We start from the raw sequence: 12585 nt of genomic DNA, 5'->3' as shown, positions 1-12585 counted from the left end.
TTATATAAGGAAATGCTGTTTTCCATAATATACAAACATGATAGTTTCAAAACTGTCCTGTTTCTGTCTCTCCTCTGGGCTACCTTTTATTCTCTTCTGTGCTTCTTTGATGATCTTTATCTTATTTCATTCAGAAAACATTTTTTGAATGCTTACTATGTGCCAGAAATTGTGCTAAGATTGAGAATGCAAATACTTTTGCAGAAAGCCTCTAACTACAAAGGCACTTACATTCTAAGAGGGAAAAACACTGCATATAAAAAAGAAGCTTAAAAAAAACCCCCCAAAATCCAGAGGGATTGAGTTGCAATAGAGCTTCCAAGATGAAGAGGTTTCTATGGGAGTTAAAAGTCTAGAGAGAAACCTGAGAGGAATCATTATCACTATACTATTCCCTCTTTCTCAACTGTTCGCTTCTCAATGCCACCCTCTCTCCTGTAATTTGAATAGTCAAGCAAACAAATCAACACATTGCCCATGTCTGAAAATATGTCTGTTGCCTTAGCCCAACTCTTCTGTCAAGATTTGGGAAACGAAGTATGTTTCCTCTTTTGGAGTTATGATTGGTTATTTCATTAATCAAAGTAACTAAGTTTTTTAGTATTAACATTTTTTTTATCTTGTAGACACTGTATAAATTCTTGTGTTGTTACCTTCATTCAGCATCATATAAATCTTCCTAGATTTCTCTGAATCTGTCCCTTTGATTTGTTTTTTAACAGCATGGTCACATTCTTCAATGGAATAGATTTGGACATTTTTGAAGACAGTAGGGAAGCATTAGTAGGAAGGACAGATGGAAAACGAATGAGATTGATTATAGAGGGGGCAATCTGCTGTAGAAGATGGGATGGAATGTTATCATTTTTGCAAATAGAATAGTTTACTGTGGCAAGAAAGAGGTAAAGACAGTGGTTGAAATTATCTGTGTGATGTGGAAGGAGAAGCTCTTTACCAATGACCTCAGTTTTTTCAGTTAAATGTGAAGCAAGGCCTTCAGCTTTTGATTGCTTTAAGATGTATATGAAAAGTTACATGTATTATCTCATTTGTTCTTCATAATAATCCTGTGAGGTAGGTTTTATCCTTATTTTACCATCTTTAATTTTACACAAGAGGAAATTGAGAGATTAAGTGACTTGCCTAGGCCCATCTAGAATCTTGTCTGAGATACCTATGGTTTGAACTTGTTTTCCCAACTTTTAAGTCCATTGCTCATTGGACTACAGCTAAGATGAAAAAGGGAAGAATTGGAAGGTTAAGTTACTTAGCTGCATGTAATTGTAAAGGATTGCTGACGTGGAAAGAGATTAAAAAGAATAGGAAGAGAAAATAAATTATTTTTAAAAGATGGAGCTATAGCTACTGCATTATGTCTTGGAAATAGTGATGTTGAAAAGGTTTGGAATTAAGATTATTTTTGTGGTCCTGTTTCTGTTCTAATTATTGGACAGCTAGCTTTCTTTGGGAATTCTTTAAACAAAAGACTCTAAACTATAAAAACTATAAACAATAGTTTTAAAATATATATGTGCATATATGTATACACATTTATATATATATATATGTACTCACACATATATATACATATACACACACAAATTCTTAGAACTATAATCCTTTTTTGCTTCTAAATGAACTAATGTTTTTGAGGATAGACTTGGTTTAATGAAGAGGATGTTAGGTTAGAGTCTGAAAATCTTTATTTCATCATGAATTATGCAGCAAGGTAAACTTGACCTTAATTTTTTTATTTGTAAAATCAGGAAAATAATAGTTATGTTTTCTCAGGAATTAGATAAGATGTATGGGATAGCAAATTAACAGTTGGGTTATCCACATCCAAGGTAATTTTAGTTGCCATTGGAAAGACTTGTGGGAGAGTGTTAGCATTATCTAAATCTTGGTTCCAACAGTCTAGTGTTGATTAGTAAAAATTTATTAAGCATCTATAATGTGTTAATCTCTAGAGATACAAAACAGGGCAAAAGATAGACTTTGTTCTTAGGGAATTTGCAATCTAAGGGGTGGGACAAAATGCAGATACATTCAAAGGAAGATATATATAGGATAAATAAGACATAATTAAAAAAGAAGGAAAAGCACTGGAATTAAGAGGGGTTAGGGAAGGCTTCCTTTAGGAGGGGGGATTTTATTTGTGACTTAAAGGAAGACTGAAAGACCTAGTGTCCAAGTGAGAACATTATCCGAGCAAGAGGTTCAGCCAGAGAAAATGCTTGGAGCTAAGAGATGTGGAGCATTTTATTTGTGGAACTGCTAGGAGGCCAGTGTCATTGGATCAGAGAGTGTACATGGGGAAATAGGATGTAAGAAGACTGGAAAGATGGGGACTAGGTTATGAAGGGTTTTGAATACCAAACAAAGTTTTGTATTTGTTTCTGGTGGTGATGGGAACTTACTGGCATTTGTGGAGTGGGGATGGGGTGATTGATCAGATTTGTGTTTTAGGAAAATCATTTTAGTGGCTGAATGGTGGGATAGATTGGAGTGGGAAGAGATTGAGGAAGGCACACTCACTAGCAGATTGTAAGGTGTGGAGGACCAGCTTTCAAGTATTAGTGTCAGAGAAGAAAAGGGTGCATATTCAAGAAATATTACAGACATGAAATTAAGAAGCCTTGGCAACAGGCTGCATATGGCCATTTGTATAAAAGATAATGAGTAATAAATGATATAGAATGACTCTTAGTTTGTGGGCCTTGAGGTACTAGAATTTTATGTTAAATATAGTCTAAAATATAAATATTTTAAGAATTACTCCCAGCATTGTCTTTGATTAGAAAAGCCAAGGCTTGGCCTTTTCCTTTTGTTTTTACCATATAACTTTACCATGATTTCTTACCTCATCCATGACATTGTTTTTCTGTGTTTTTTTGGTTCCTATAAGACAACAACAACAAAATTTCTAGATGAAAAAACTAAACTAAAAAGTAAAGTTAAAGTAGCAGGGAAATGTATTATTTTTAAAAAGATTTTCTTAAATGAGAAGGACCTCTAAAATATTTGAAATATTTAAATTATAAAATTTACATATTATTCTTTAGCAACTCATTTAATCTGGAATTGGTATAAAAGTACGTTTTATTGTCATGTCAATAGCATATTTATGATAGATATCTCTTGTATATCAGTGATTATTTTTAAGTTATTTAATATAAAAATATATGAATACTGTCTTCTAGTAGATATTTTAAAGGGCATATTACTTCATTTTGTATATATTTTTATTTTTTTTTCTTTATAATATATTTACCCAGTTTTTAATTTATAACCCTTGCTGAGTGACTTTACTTTTCTGTTTAAATGTGTTCTTGTAGGCTTGTCCACATGGAGAGTACCATCTACTGGTTGTATTGGGAACTAGTTACAGGAAATTTTATAGCACAGTGAATGCCTTCAGATTAAAAACTTGAAAATTGTTTGATTCTTATGACTATAAAATTGTGTCATTTAGGATTTTTAGAGATAACTATATCTTTTTAAATCTTTTAAGGTAGATTTTAAAGGTATAGTTGTTGTTCTTCCATTTAATTCTTTCCTCTGATTTGGGGAGGGGTGTCTTATCATGTAAACTCAATCCCCTTAATTTTCAGAGAAAAATGTGATACCAACACAGATCGTGACTTGGTCTTTTCTATGTCTCTTGGATCCTGTTTCACTGTCATTCATAATGCAGTTTAGAATTATTGGGATCTAGAATGATCTAATGTTAAGTCAGATAATCAGAGTAAAGAATGAGTAAAGAGCTTTTTGTAGAAAAAGACAAGATGATTTTGTAAAAATAAAGTTTGATACATTTAAAAATGGTATTTTTAGTACTTTCCACAAAGTTCTGTTTTGATGGCTCAGAGGTAGTCTTAAAGTCTTATTGTGCATTTTGCTGGACATTTGGTGGTCTTATATTGAAGTACTTGTGATAAAGGACTATAAAAATAATTATAGCTTTTCCACCAACAATTGTTGCAAAGGAATGAAATAGTAGAGAATTCTAGAAAAATCTTTTCTAAGATCTTTATTAAAAGAGAATACACATTTAAATGAAGTGACTTTAATGAAAAGAGGAGGTTGACAAAAAATGTTGAATAATATGGTTTAAAACGGAGTAAGGAATGAGGCAGGCCAAAATCTTGGAGCCTACATGGAAGCATCATTTATATCCATCATCACTTCTTCATCTGAGAAAAGAATTCACATAATGAGCAAAAAAGTTTAATTGGTTATATTTTAATGAACAGGAAGCCATTGGTTTGTCAGTCTTTCCTGAATCTTCTCTTAAGATTTAGGCAGACTTAAAGACAGACCACTGATCCAAATGAATTAAGGTGAGAGAATGAATAAAGACAAGGGAACAATATAGTTTGCGTTTGAAATGATTCTGATTTAATTAAGTGAATTTTTGATGCTAAAAGTGGGAAATGGATGGATGAAAGGAAATAGATCCTAATTATATGCTTTTTATAAAAGTTTAATTGAATTTTAATTAGTTTTTAAATTTAAATCCAGATCTGCCCTATTAGAATGTAAAGTCATTAGAATAAAGATTATTTCACTTTTGATTCCTCCATACCTAACATGGTTCCTGGCACAAGTAGATTTTTAATAAGTGTTTATTGATTTTCCATGGTGAGACCAGAGGAACCTAGGAATCATCCCAGCTAGTAAACTTGATTTCTTTGCCAAGGGGATGTTCTTAAGGGCTACACCAGGTAGAATATAAATTCACCTTGAAAATCTTAGAGGAAAGAGTGCCTCACAAAATAAAGAGAAGTAGTGAAGAGAGAAAATCAGGATTAATGAAACTTTGACTAGAGCTTTAATTGGCAAAAAACATTATAAAATGGAAAACATTTACAGAGATTCTAGTAACATCTTTTTTTTCAGCCATGTACATGCTGAAGCCACCATTTGGACTTGAAACTTAATAGTTATTGATGTGTAGAAAAAGCAGCCAGACCAAGTACATATAAAAGAGAGGTCTGTCCTATAGTTGTTATAACAATTAGAGCCATCACCTCATTTCTACTTTTTTTTCACTGAGGCAATTAGGGTTAAGTGACTAGCTCAGGGTCACACAGCTTGGAATTGTTAAGTGTCTGAGATGAGATTTGAACTCGGGTCCTCTCGACTTCAGGGCTGGTGCTCTATCCATTGTGCCACCTAGCTGCTCCCCACATCAGATCATTTCTGAAGGCATATCAAAGAGAGTGTGGAACAAAAATCAAAATTCCCCAGATTATTATTACACAATTACAAAATAAATTTTAAAAAATATTTATTAACAATGTTTACTATGATAAGTGTATACTATTACATATGTTTGTCAGATATTTATGATTACAAAATTAGAGGAAAAAACAAATGTGAAAATACCAATAATTATCCTTATTCCAACTTTTCCATTTATACAAAATTTTCATGAGCATCTATTGCTTATTCTGGATATCCTTTTTTGAATTTATTAAAAAGGGACAGGTCGGAATTTTTAGAGGAGAGGACTAGCCTAGTGGGGTTGAGGGATGGGATGGATTCTTGGGCAAAATTTTGGATTAGAATGGCCCCTGCATGGATATGGATGATAGACAATTTTTTTAGAGGCAACCAAAGTTAAAGTGACTTTCTCGGGGTCACAAAGCTAGTTAGTGTATAAATGTGAACTAAAGTCATAACTGACTTTATGATTGTTACTCTATCAACTTTGCCTCCTAGCTGTAAAACTCCCTCTCTCCCCTACTTCTCCACCCTTTGGGGGGGGGGCAATTTTTAAAAAAGAAAAATTTTATTATTTTCTTTTTGCTTCATAGGACTTTTCCTTTTGTCTGACTTTTTTGAGGGGAGGTTATATACTCTTAGCAGTGAGATCTGTGTCAAAAAGTATAAATACTTTAGTTCTTTTTTCTAAAGCATAATACTAAATTGTTTACTAAAATGGCTTCATTAATTCAAAGTTCCATCAATATTGTATTATTATTATGCATGTCTTTACACAACTTCTACACCATTGATTATTCTTCCAGTTGGTCACCACTGCCAATTTTCCGAGGATAAAGTGAAATCTGAGTTACCTTGATTTAGTATTAGTGATTTGGAGCATTATTTCCTATGTTATTATGATAGTTTAAAATTTCTTTGGAGAGTGTTTGTTAGTATCTTTTGACTACTCATTCATTGTTAAATACTATTTGTTCTGGATAATAAGGAGACTAAAACAGTAGGACTTAAATAACTAATAGCAATGAGAAGTAAGAGTGAAAGAATAATTAAAGATAGTTAAAATTTTGAACTTGAGCAGGTTTAGAAAATACTATTTCACATTTATATGATGTGTAGAATGTATAATTGCATAATGATTTTTACAAAGCACTTTAAACAATTTTTTGAAGTAGATAATAGTTATTATCCCTGTTTACAGATAAGGACACTGAAACTCATATAATTAATTTACTTCGTGGTCACACATTTAATAAATGTTTAGAACTGGAATGTGAACCTGTCCTATGTAACTTGGTTCTAAGTGCACTGTTCTTTTCATTATGCCATTAGATTCTGTTTTGAACATGCTGACTTTTTTGGAGGAGGGGGGAAGACTTATATGTTGTTTTCTAGCAGTCCCTCCCTTTCAATATTCCTTGAACAGAAGTCTTCTCACTTTTGTCTCTCAATTCTTTCAAAACTCAGGTCAGGTGCCATCTTTTCTCTCAAGTCTTCCCTTTTCCTACTAGTTATTACTTTCTTTCCAGCTCAGTTATCCTTGTAATATGTTTCATGTTATAGTAAGTTCTTGAGTAGAATAAGCTCCTTGAGGGTAAGAACTTTTTTTTTTTTAAATCTTTGAATAATGAGGATCCAGCACAATGCCTAGCATATTGTATATACTTAATAAATGCTTGTTGAAATGAATTATTAATGGTACATTTTAATATCTGTTTTGTAGTTTACTATTTAATGGGAAGGAAGGTTGTATGCTTTGACTTTAGTAATTTGCTACCAGCATTGTCTATTGTATTTGATAATGTTTTGTTGCCTTGTGCTGGTGTTTTTGTTTGCATTGTAGTCTTTTTTTATATTGTTGCTTTGACTTTGCTTCCTTTTACTCATTTCATAAAATTCTAGAACTTTTTGAATTTATAATGTCTGCAGGACATAAAGATGGAGATTTAATTCTGAAGCTTTAGGAGAGTAGTCAGGACTGGAGATAAAGATTTTTGAGAGTTAGCTGTTTACAATTGGTCAAGTCATGAAGCAAAATCAGATGAAGTGTGGAAGAAGAGTGAAGAAATGAGACCTGAGAACAAAACTTTGGTTAATACTCACAGGTTAGGGTTGGGAGATAGCATCAAAATAAAGGTAAGGAGTAAAATAGGATAATGCTAGGAGTAAAGGAGTAAAGACAAACATCTCTTTGAAGCCCACTTAGGAGTAAGTCAATCGAATAAATAACATCAAATACCATAGATATATTAAGGAGTCAGAATTGAAAAAATGTTTTTTAGACTTAGTCATAGATTTAGAACTGAAAAGAAACTTAGAAGAATACCAACTCCTTCATTTTACAGATGATGGGATTGAGATCCAAACAGGTAGAATGAGTTGCCTAAATATAAGAGGTAGTAAGAGCCAAGATTTGAACCAAGATTTTTCTTACTATATATCCATTGCTTTTTCTATTGTACTCAATCTTGGCTTTCAATTAGGAAATATTTGGTAGTCTCTAATAGTTAGATTTCAGTAGAAGTAGTAGGAGTTGAAGACATTACAAAGAAATTAAGGAGAGAATAAGTGATAAGAATGTAGATAACTTTTAACAGATTTTGATATATACTTATGCTCTTATGAAAAAGAAGGGGAAAGTACTAAGAGAGATGTATAATCTTTGGACCTGTAACTAAATATCTCTGAGAGACTGAAGAAGTGAAGCCTTTTCCTTCCCTGTAAAAATGAGGGATTTGAACTAGATAATCTTCTACATTTTTTGTCTCTTTAAATGCTGTGACTGACCCTTTGGCATGGCAAAATATTATGAGAAATTAGAGGAGTAGAGATGAGGAGCATGGTTGGTACTTGTGGAATTCAACAGGAGATTTGATGAGGAGTGCATTTCATGTATAAGGCAACTGGTGTATAGAGGTGGAAAAAGGGTATTGTTGATTTAGGAATGGTGAGTGGTCCAACTGCTCACAACCATATAGTATATTTGAAAAAAGTATTATTTGTTGGACAAGGCTAGAAAAAGTAATGGCAAAGAATTTTGTTGGCACCAACAAGAACAGGTTGTCCAAAAGAGGAAATTTAGTATTAGGTAGTCAGATTAACCAAAATTATTTAAATTTTGGGTAAAACTTTATAAAATAATTTAAAAATAACTTTAATTGAGGTCTTTTGTTTTTTATATCACCTGCATTTCCTCATATATCCCTTCCCCTTTCCCTCCTAGAAAACCAGCCTTTATAACAAAGGATGAAAAAGAGGGGGAAAAAAAGTTCAGCAAAACTCACCAGCATATTGAACAAGTCTGAAATTATATTCAGTGTCGCCCCACATCTGCAACAAGGGTAGGGCTGGGGATGAAATACTTTCTCATATCTCTTTTGGGGCCAAGCTTGGTCATTATAATTTTGCAATCTTCAGTTTTAGTTGTCGTTTTTTCATTTTCATTGTTAGTCATTGTACATATTATTTTTCTGGTTCTACTTCATTTTGCATCAGTTCATTTTAAGTGTTTCCATTCTTTGTATTTATCATATTAATTATTTCTTATAGCATAATAATGTTTTATTACATTCATGTATTCCAACTTACTTAGCCATTCCTATAGATTAATTTTTACACACCTCATTATATCAGTAATAATTTTCTAATTATTTTAGGCAAGTTTTTATAACTTAGACAATAGCTGTACTTTAATTTGTTTCTAAATTGTGTTTTATAGGCATATTATTCCCTGTTAATTTGTTTCATGAACATATGGCTGTAAAAAGGAAACCAAAGACAGAGGGAATGGGGGAGGGGGATGGGAAAAGGAGTAAGAGTAGGAGTTTTCTTGTTCAGGAGCTGGAGAAATTAATGAAACTACAGTGGGATTGTGGTGGGGTGTGGTTAATATTATTAATGAACAGGAGTTATAGGGCAAGATTATATGGGGATATGTCTATATTGATATTCTTTGTCCTGTAGCATCTAGTTAATATTTTATATGTGAATATACAAAACATACCTTAATTTTTTTTTTTTTTCTTGTTTTAGGGTTGAAAATATTTCAATCATGGCTCATTCAAAGACAAGGGCCAATGATGGAAAAATTACTTATCCTCCTGGCGTCAAAGAGATCTCAGACAAAATATCTAAAGAGGAGATGGTGAGACGATTAAAGGTTAGTATTGTCTGGCTATAATAAAAGCCACATTTATTTTTATTTTGTACTTTTTTGGGATTGGACCTGTGATGTCATTGGTGTAAAGAATTCTCTTTAGGCAAATTCATGCCGTTATCTGCCTTGTTTCATAGTTTCTGGGAGCACTGACAAGTTAAATGACTTGGCCATTATGAATCATATGGATAACTTGAACAGCTTTTATTGACTCTAGAACTTGAACCCTAGCTCTTATTGACCATATCAGTTCCATGGAGTTAATTATCCTATCTGTATACCATGCTTCTAGAGCTGTACATCCAGCCCTAGTTTCTCTTCTGAGCTTGTCCTGTATTAAGAACTGCTTGCTACACATTGAACTAGATATGTGTTAGGTTCTTCAAACTCAGGATGTTCTAAACAGAACTTAATATCTTTCCAAAAATTGACCCCTTTTCCAGACTTCCCTATTATTAAAGATTGAAAACCTTTTTTTCATCCTCAGCTTTTTTCTTTATATATACAGTTGTTAGATTTCTGTAACCTCTCTCTGATATGTCCACCTGTTTCCATTTACATAGTTTGCACTCTAGTGGTATATCACTTTTCATTTGGACTATTGCGATAGCATTGTATTTGGTCTTTCTACCTTTATCTCTAGTCTATTCCTCTACATAGCTGTCAAAAGTGATTTTCCTGAAAAATAACTTTGACCATGTCTTCCCTTATACTTAATAAACTTAGGTGATTTTCTCTACCTCTTAGTATAAACTATAAGTTCTCTTTGGCATTTAAGGCCCTTTGAAACTTGGACTTTTCTTACCTTTCTAGTTGACGTATCCATTACTGTCTCTTCCATGCTTTCTACACAATTCAGCTACTCTGTCCTGTTTAATATTATTCCTTATGATGCTTCATTGTCCATCTTTTTTTCACTTGCTGTCCTCTTGTCCTGTTCTTGCGCATCCCCAAATTCCTACTTTCGGTTATATTCAGTTCAAGTACCAAGTACTTTTGGAGATCTTTCCTGATCCTGTTCCGTAGGGTACTGCTAGGGCCTTCTTTTCCATAGTAATCTTATATTTGATTAATATTTATATGTCTTGAATCTATTTATGTGTGCTCTGTGTGTCCACTTCATTAAGATATAAGTTATTTGAAGGCAGGCTGTTTTATATTTATATTCACAGAGCCTAGGATATGGTCTTGTTGTTTGATTGCCTTTTTGTAACTATTTGTCTAAACACCTCATGTAAAACATGATTCCAAGCACCAAAAAGAGAGGGATATCAAGTTTTCATGTATATATTGAGGCTTCTAGGTTGCATGGTAGAAAGAGCTAATTTGAAGACTTGAGTTTATATGCTGCCTCAGTCACTTTCTAGCTGTGTGATGCTAGACATGTCTTTTAATCTCTGTCAGCCTAAGTTTTCTCATCTGTAAAATGGGAATAATAATACTAACTACTTTCTAGAATGGTAGTTGTGAGGATCAAATGAAGGCATGTAAGCTTTGTAAATCTTAAAACAATAGAGGAATTCTCACTACTACCAGTGCTACTGTGACTACTGTGACAATCACTATTACCATCATCCGTCATCACTGTCTTCCTCATATTTTAGAGTATTTTTTTCATTAAAATTAGATCAGTAATCAATTTAGTTTTACTCTTTAATTGTCTCTATCCATTATCTCTACAGCTTGACCTGAGCTCTCTGAAAATATTAAATTGAAAATTAGAGAGCACTGACATGTTTATATGGTATATTTTTATAGTCAGAAATGGCTCTTAATATATTACTGTATAATTGCATGTTTATGCCTAATATAGCTAGAGCAGGTGGCCTTTTTTTTTAGTTAAGTAAGAAAGCACTGAATGGATTTAACATGCTATCCTACTTAATTTGCCCACATCTATGTATGTTAGAAAAGGTTTTCTATTATTATTATTAAATAATGAAACGTGTTCATATACATTTTGTTAATTTACATTTTCCTTATATTAACACAAACCCAATCCATTGAAACTGCTAAAATTGTAGCACCCGAAAAGTTCTTCATTTGCTTTCCTAGTAATTTTATTCCTCGAAATGAAGTGAAGAAGGGCAATTATTGCTGTTTTGTACTTGATTTTGACAGGTAAGTAGTAATGTCAGAACCCTAAAGAATAAGTGACTATCCTGTCATAGTTTGGCAGATAAGGAAATGTTAGATAGCCTTTGATGCCTTGCTCTATAGGCTCTGATTGGACAGATTTCTGAATTCAGAAAGAAAGTACAGGTATGATTCCATGCTCTAAAACTAGATATAGCAGTTCAATTTAAAAGATGCTTTCAAGGGAGGAAAAAAAAATTAATCAGAATTTTAACAGAATTAACAGAAGTACTCCTGTTGCTGGTTCAATTGTCCAGAAATCTAATTTACTTCTTATATTTTAAAGAGATGCATATAGAAGTTAGAGAGCTGGGTTAGGAGTCAGGAAGATTGGTGTTTGAATCATGCCTTAGATAGTTACTAATTTTGTGATCCTGGACAAGTAATTTAATCTTTCTAAGTTTTAGTTAATTCACCTGTAAAATGAGGGTGTTGAACTTGAATGACCTCCATTATCCCTTTCAGATTTGTCATCCATCCAGTAAATCCAGTAAGGAAGCAAGATAGGTAACTGAGAATGAATATAAAATAGTACATTCTTGTAAGAATCGTGAGGATGAGCCTAGTCAAGAAAAATGATTTTTAAAGCTACGTTGGGTACAGTAGTAAGATCAAGTGAGATAATTACCTGAAGGTTGATGTGCAAAAATAAAGATTCTGAAGATGATGGAAAGAAGGCAAAACTGATCCCTTGGGTTATAAGCTGCCATTGAAAAGAAGATTAGTTTTTGATTTACTTTTTTGGCGCTCTCAATTGCTTTTTTTCTAAAATGAGAAATTTGGACAGGATAATATTTAAAGACTCTTCCAACTCAAAATTTTTCATCCTATAATCAGATTTTATTGCTTTTCCAGGATGTGGATAATTTACAATTACTGAGATTCAGTAATTGTTGTGCATTCTTGCTATAGAAATATTAAAAAGCCTATGGACAATAACAGCACAGAATGAAAAGGCATGGATGAGATTGTCATCTTTGCCATTCATTTTAGGGGTGATTACCATTGAGATCACAGATCTGTCCACATAGGAAGGACTAACTTGTAATATTATTTATTTGTTA

The 12585-nt window shown here is 32.8% G+C and overlaps 1 protein-coding gene across 6 annotated transcripts in view; it reads left to right on the top strand.

Annotated features, from left to right (window-relative positions):
• The window catches only part of PDS5B (PDS5 cohesin associated factor B), a 210854-nt gene that overhangs the window by 44389 nt on the left and 153880 nt on the right, over positions 1 to 12585 (top strand). For 5 of the 6 annotated variants that reach the window (XM_031960714.1, XM_031960713.1, XM_031960712.1 and 2 more), the window contains exons 2-3: positions 8453 to 8570; positions 9262 to 9388. In XM_031960714.1, the coding sequence (XP_031816574.1) occupies positions 8476 to 8570; positions 9262 to 9388 (222 nt within the window). In that variant the 5' untranslated portion in view covers positions 8453 to 8475. The remainder of the gene's footprint in view (positions 1 to 8452; positions 8571 to 9261; positions 9389 to 12585) is intronic. The other variant, XM_031960715.1, reaches the window with a different exon arrangement.

The sequence above is a fragment of the Sarcophilus harrisii genome, chromosome 3 (assembly GCF_902635505.1).
Source record: "Sarcophilus harrisii chromosome 3, mSarHar1.11, whole genome shotgun sequence".
NCBI lineage: Eukaryota > Metazoa > Chordata > Mammalia > Dasyuromorphia > Dasyuridae > Sarcophilus > Sarcophilus harrisii.
This window is presented reverse-complemented; position numbering and strand designations above follow the sequence as displayed.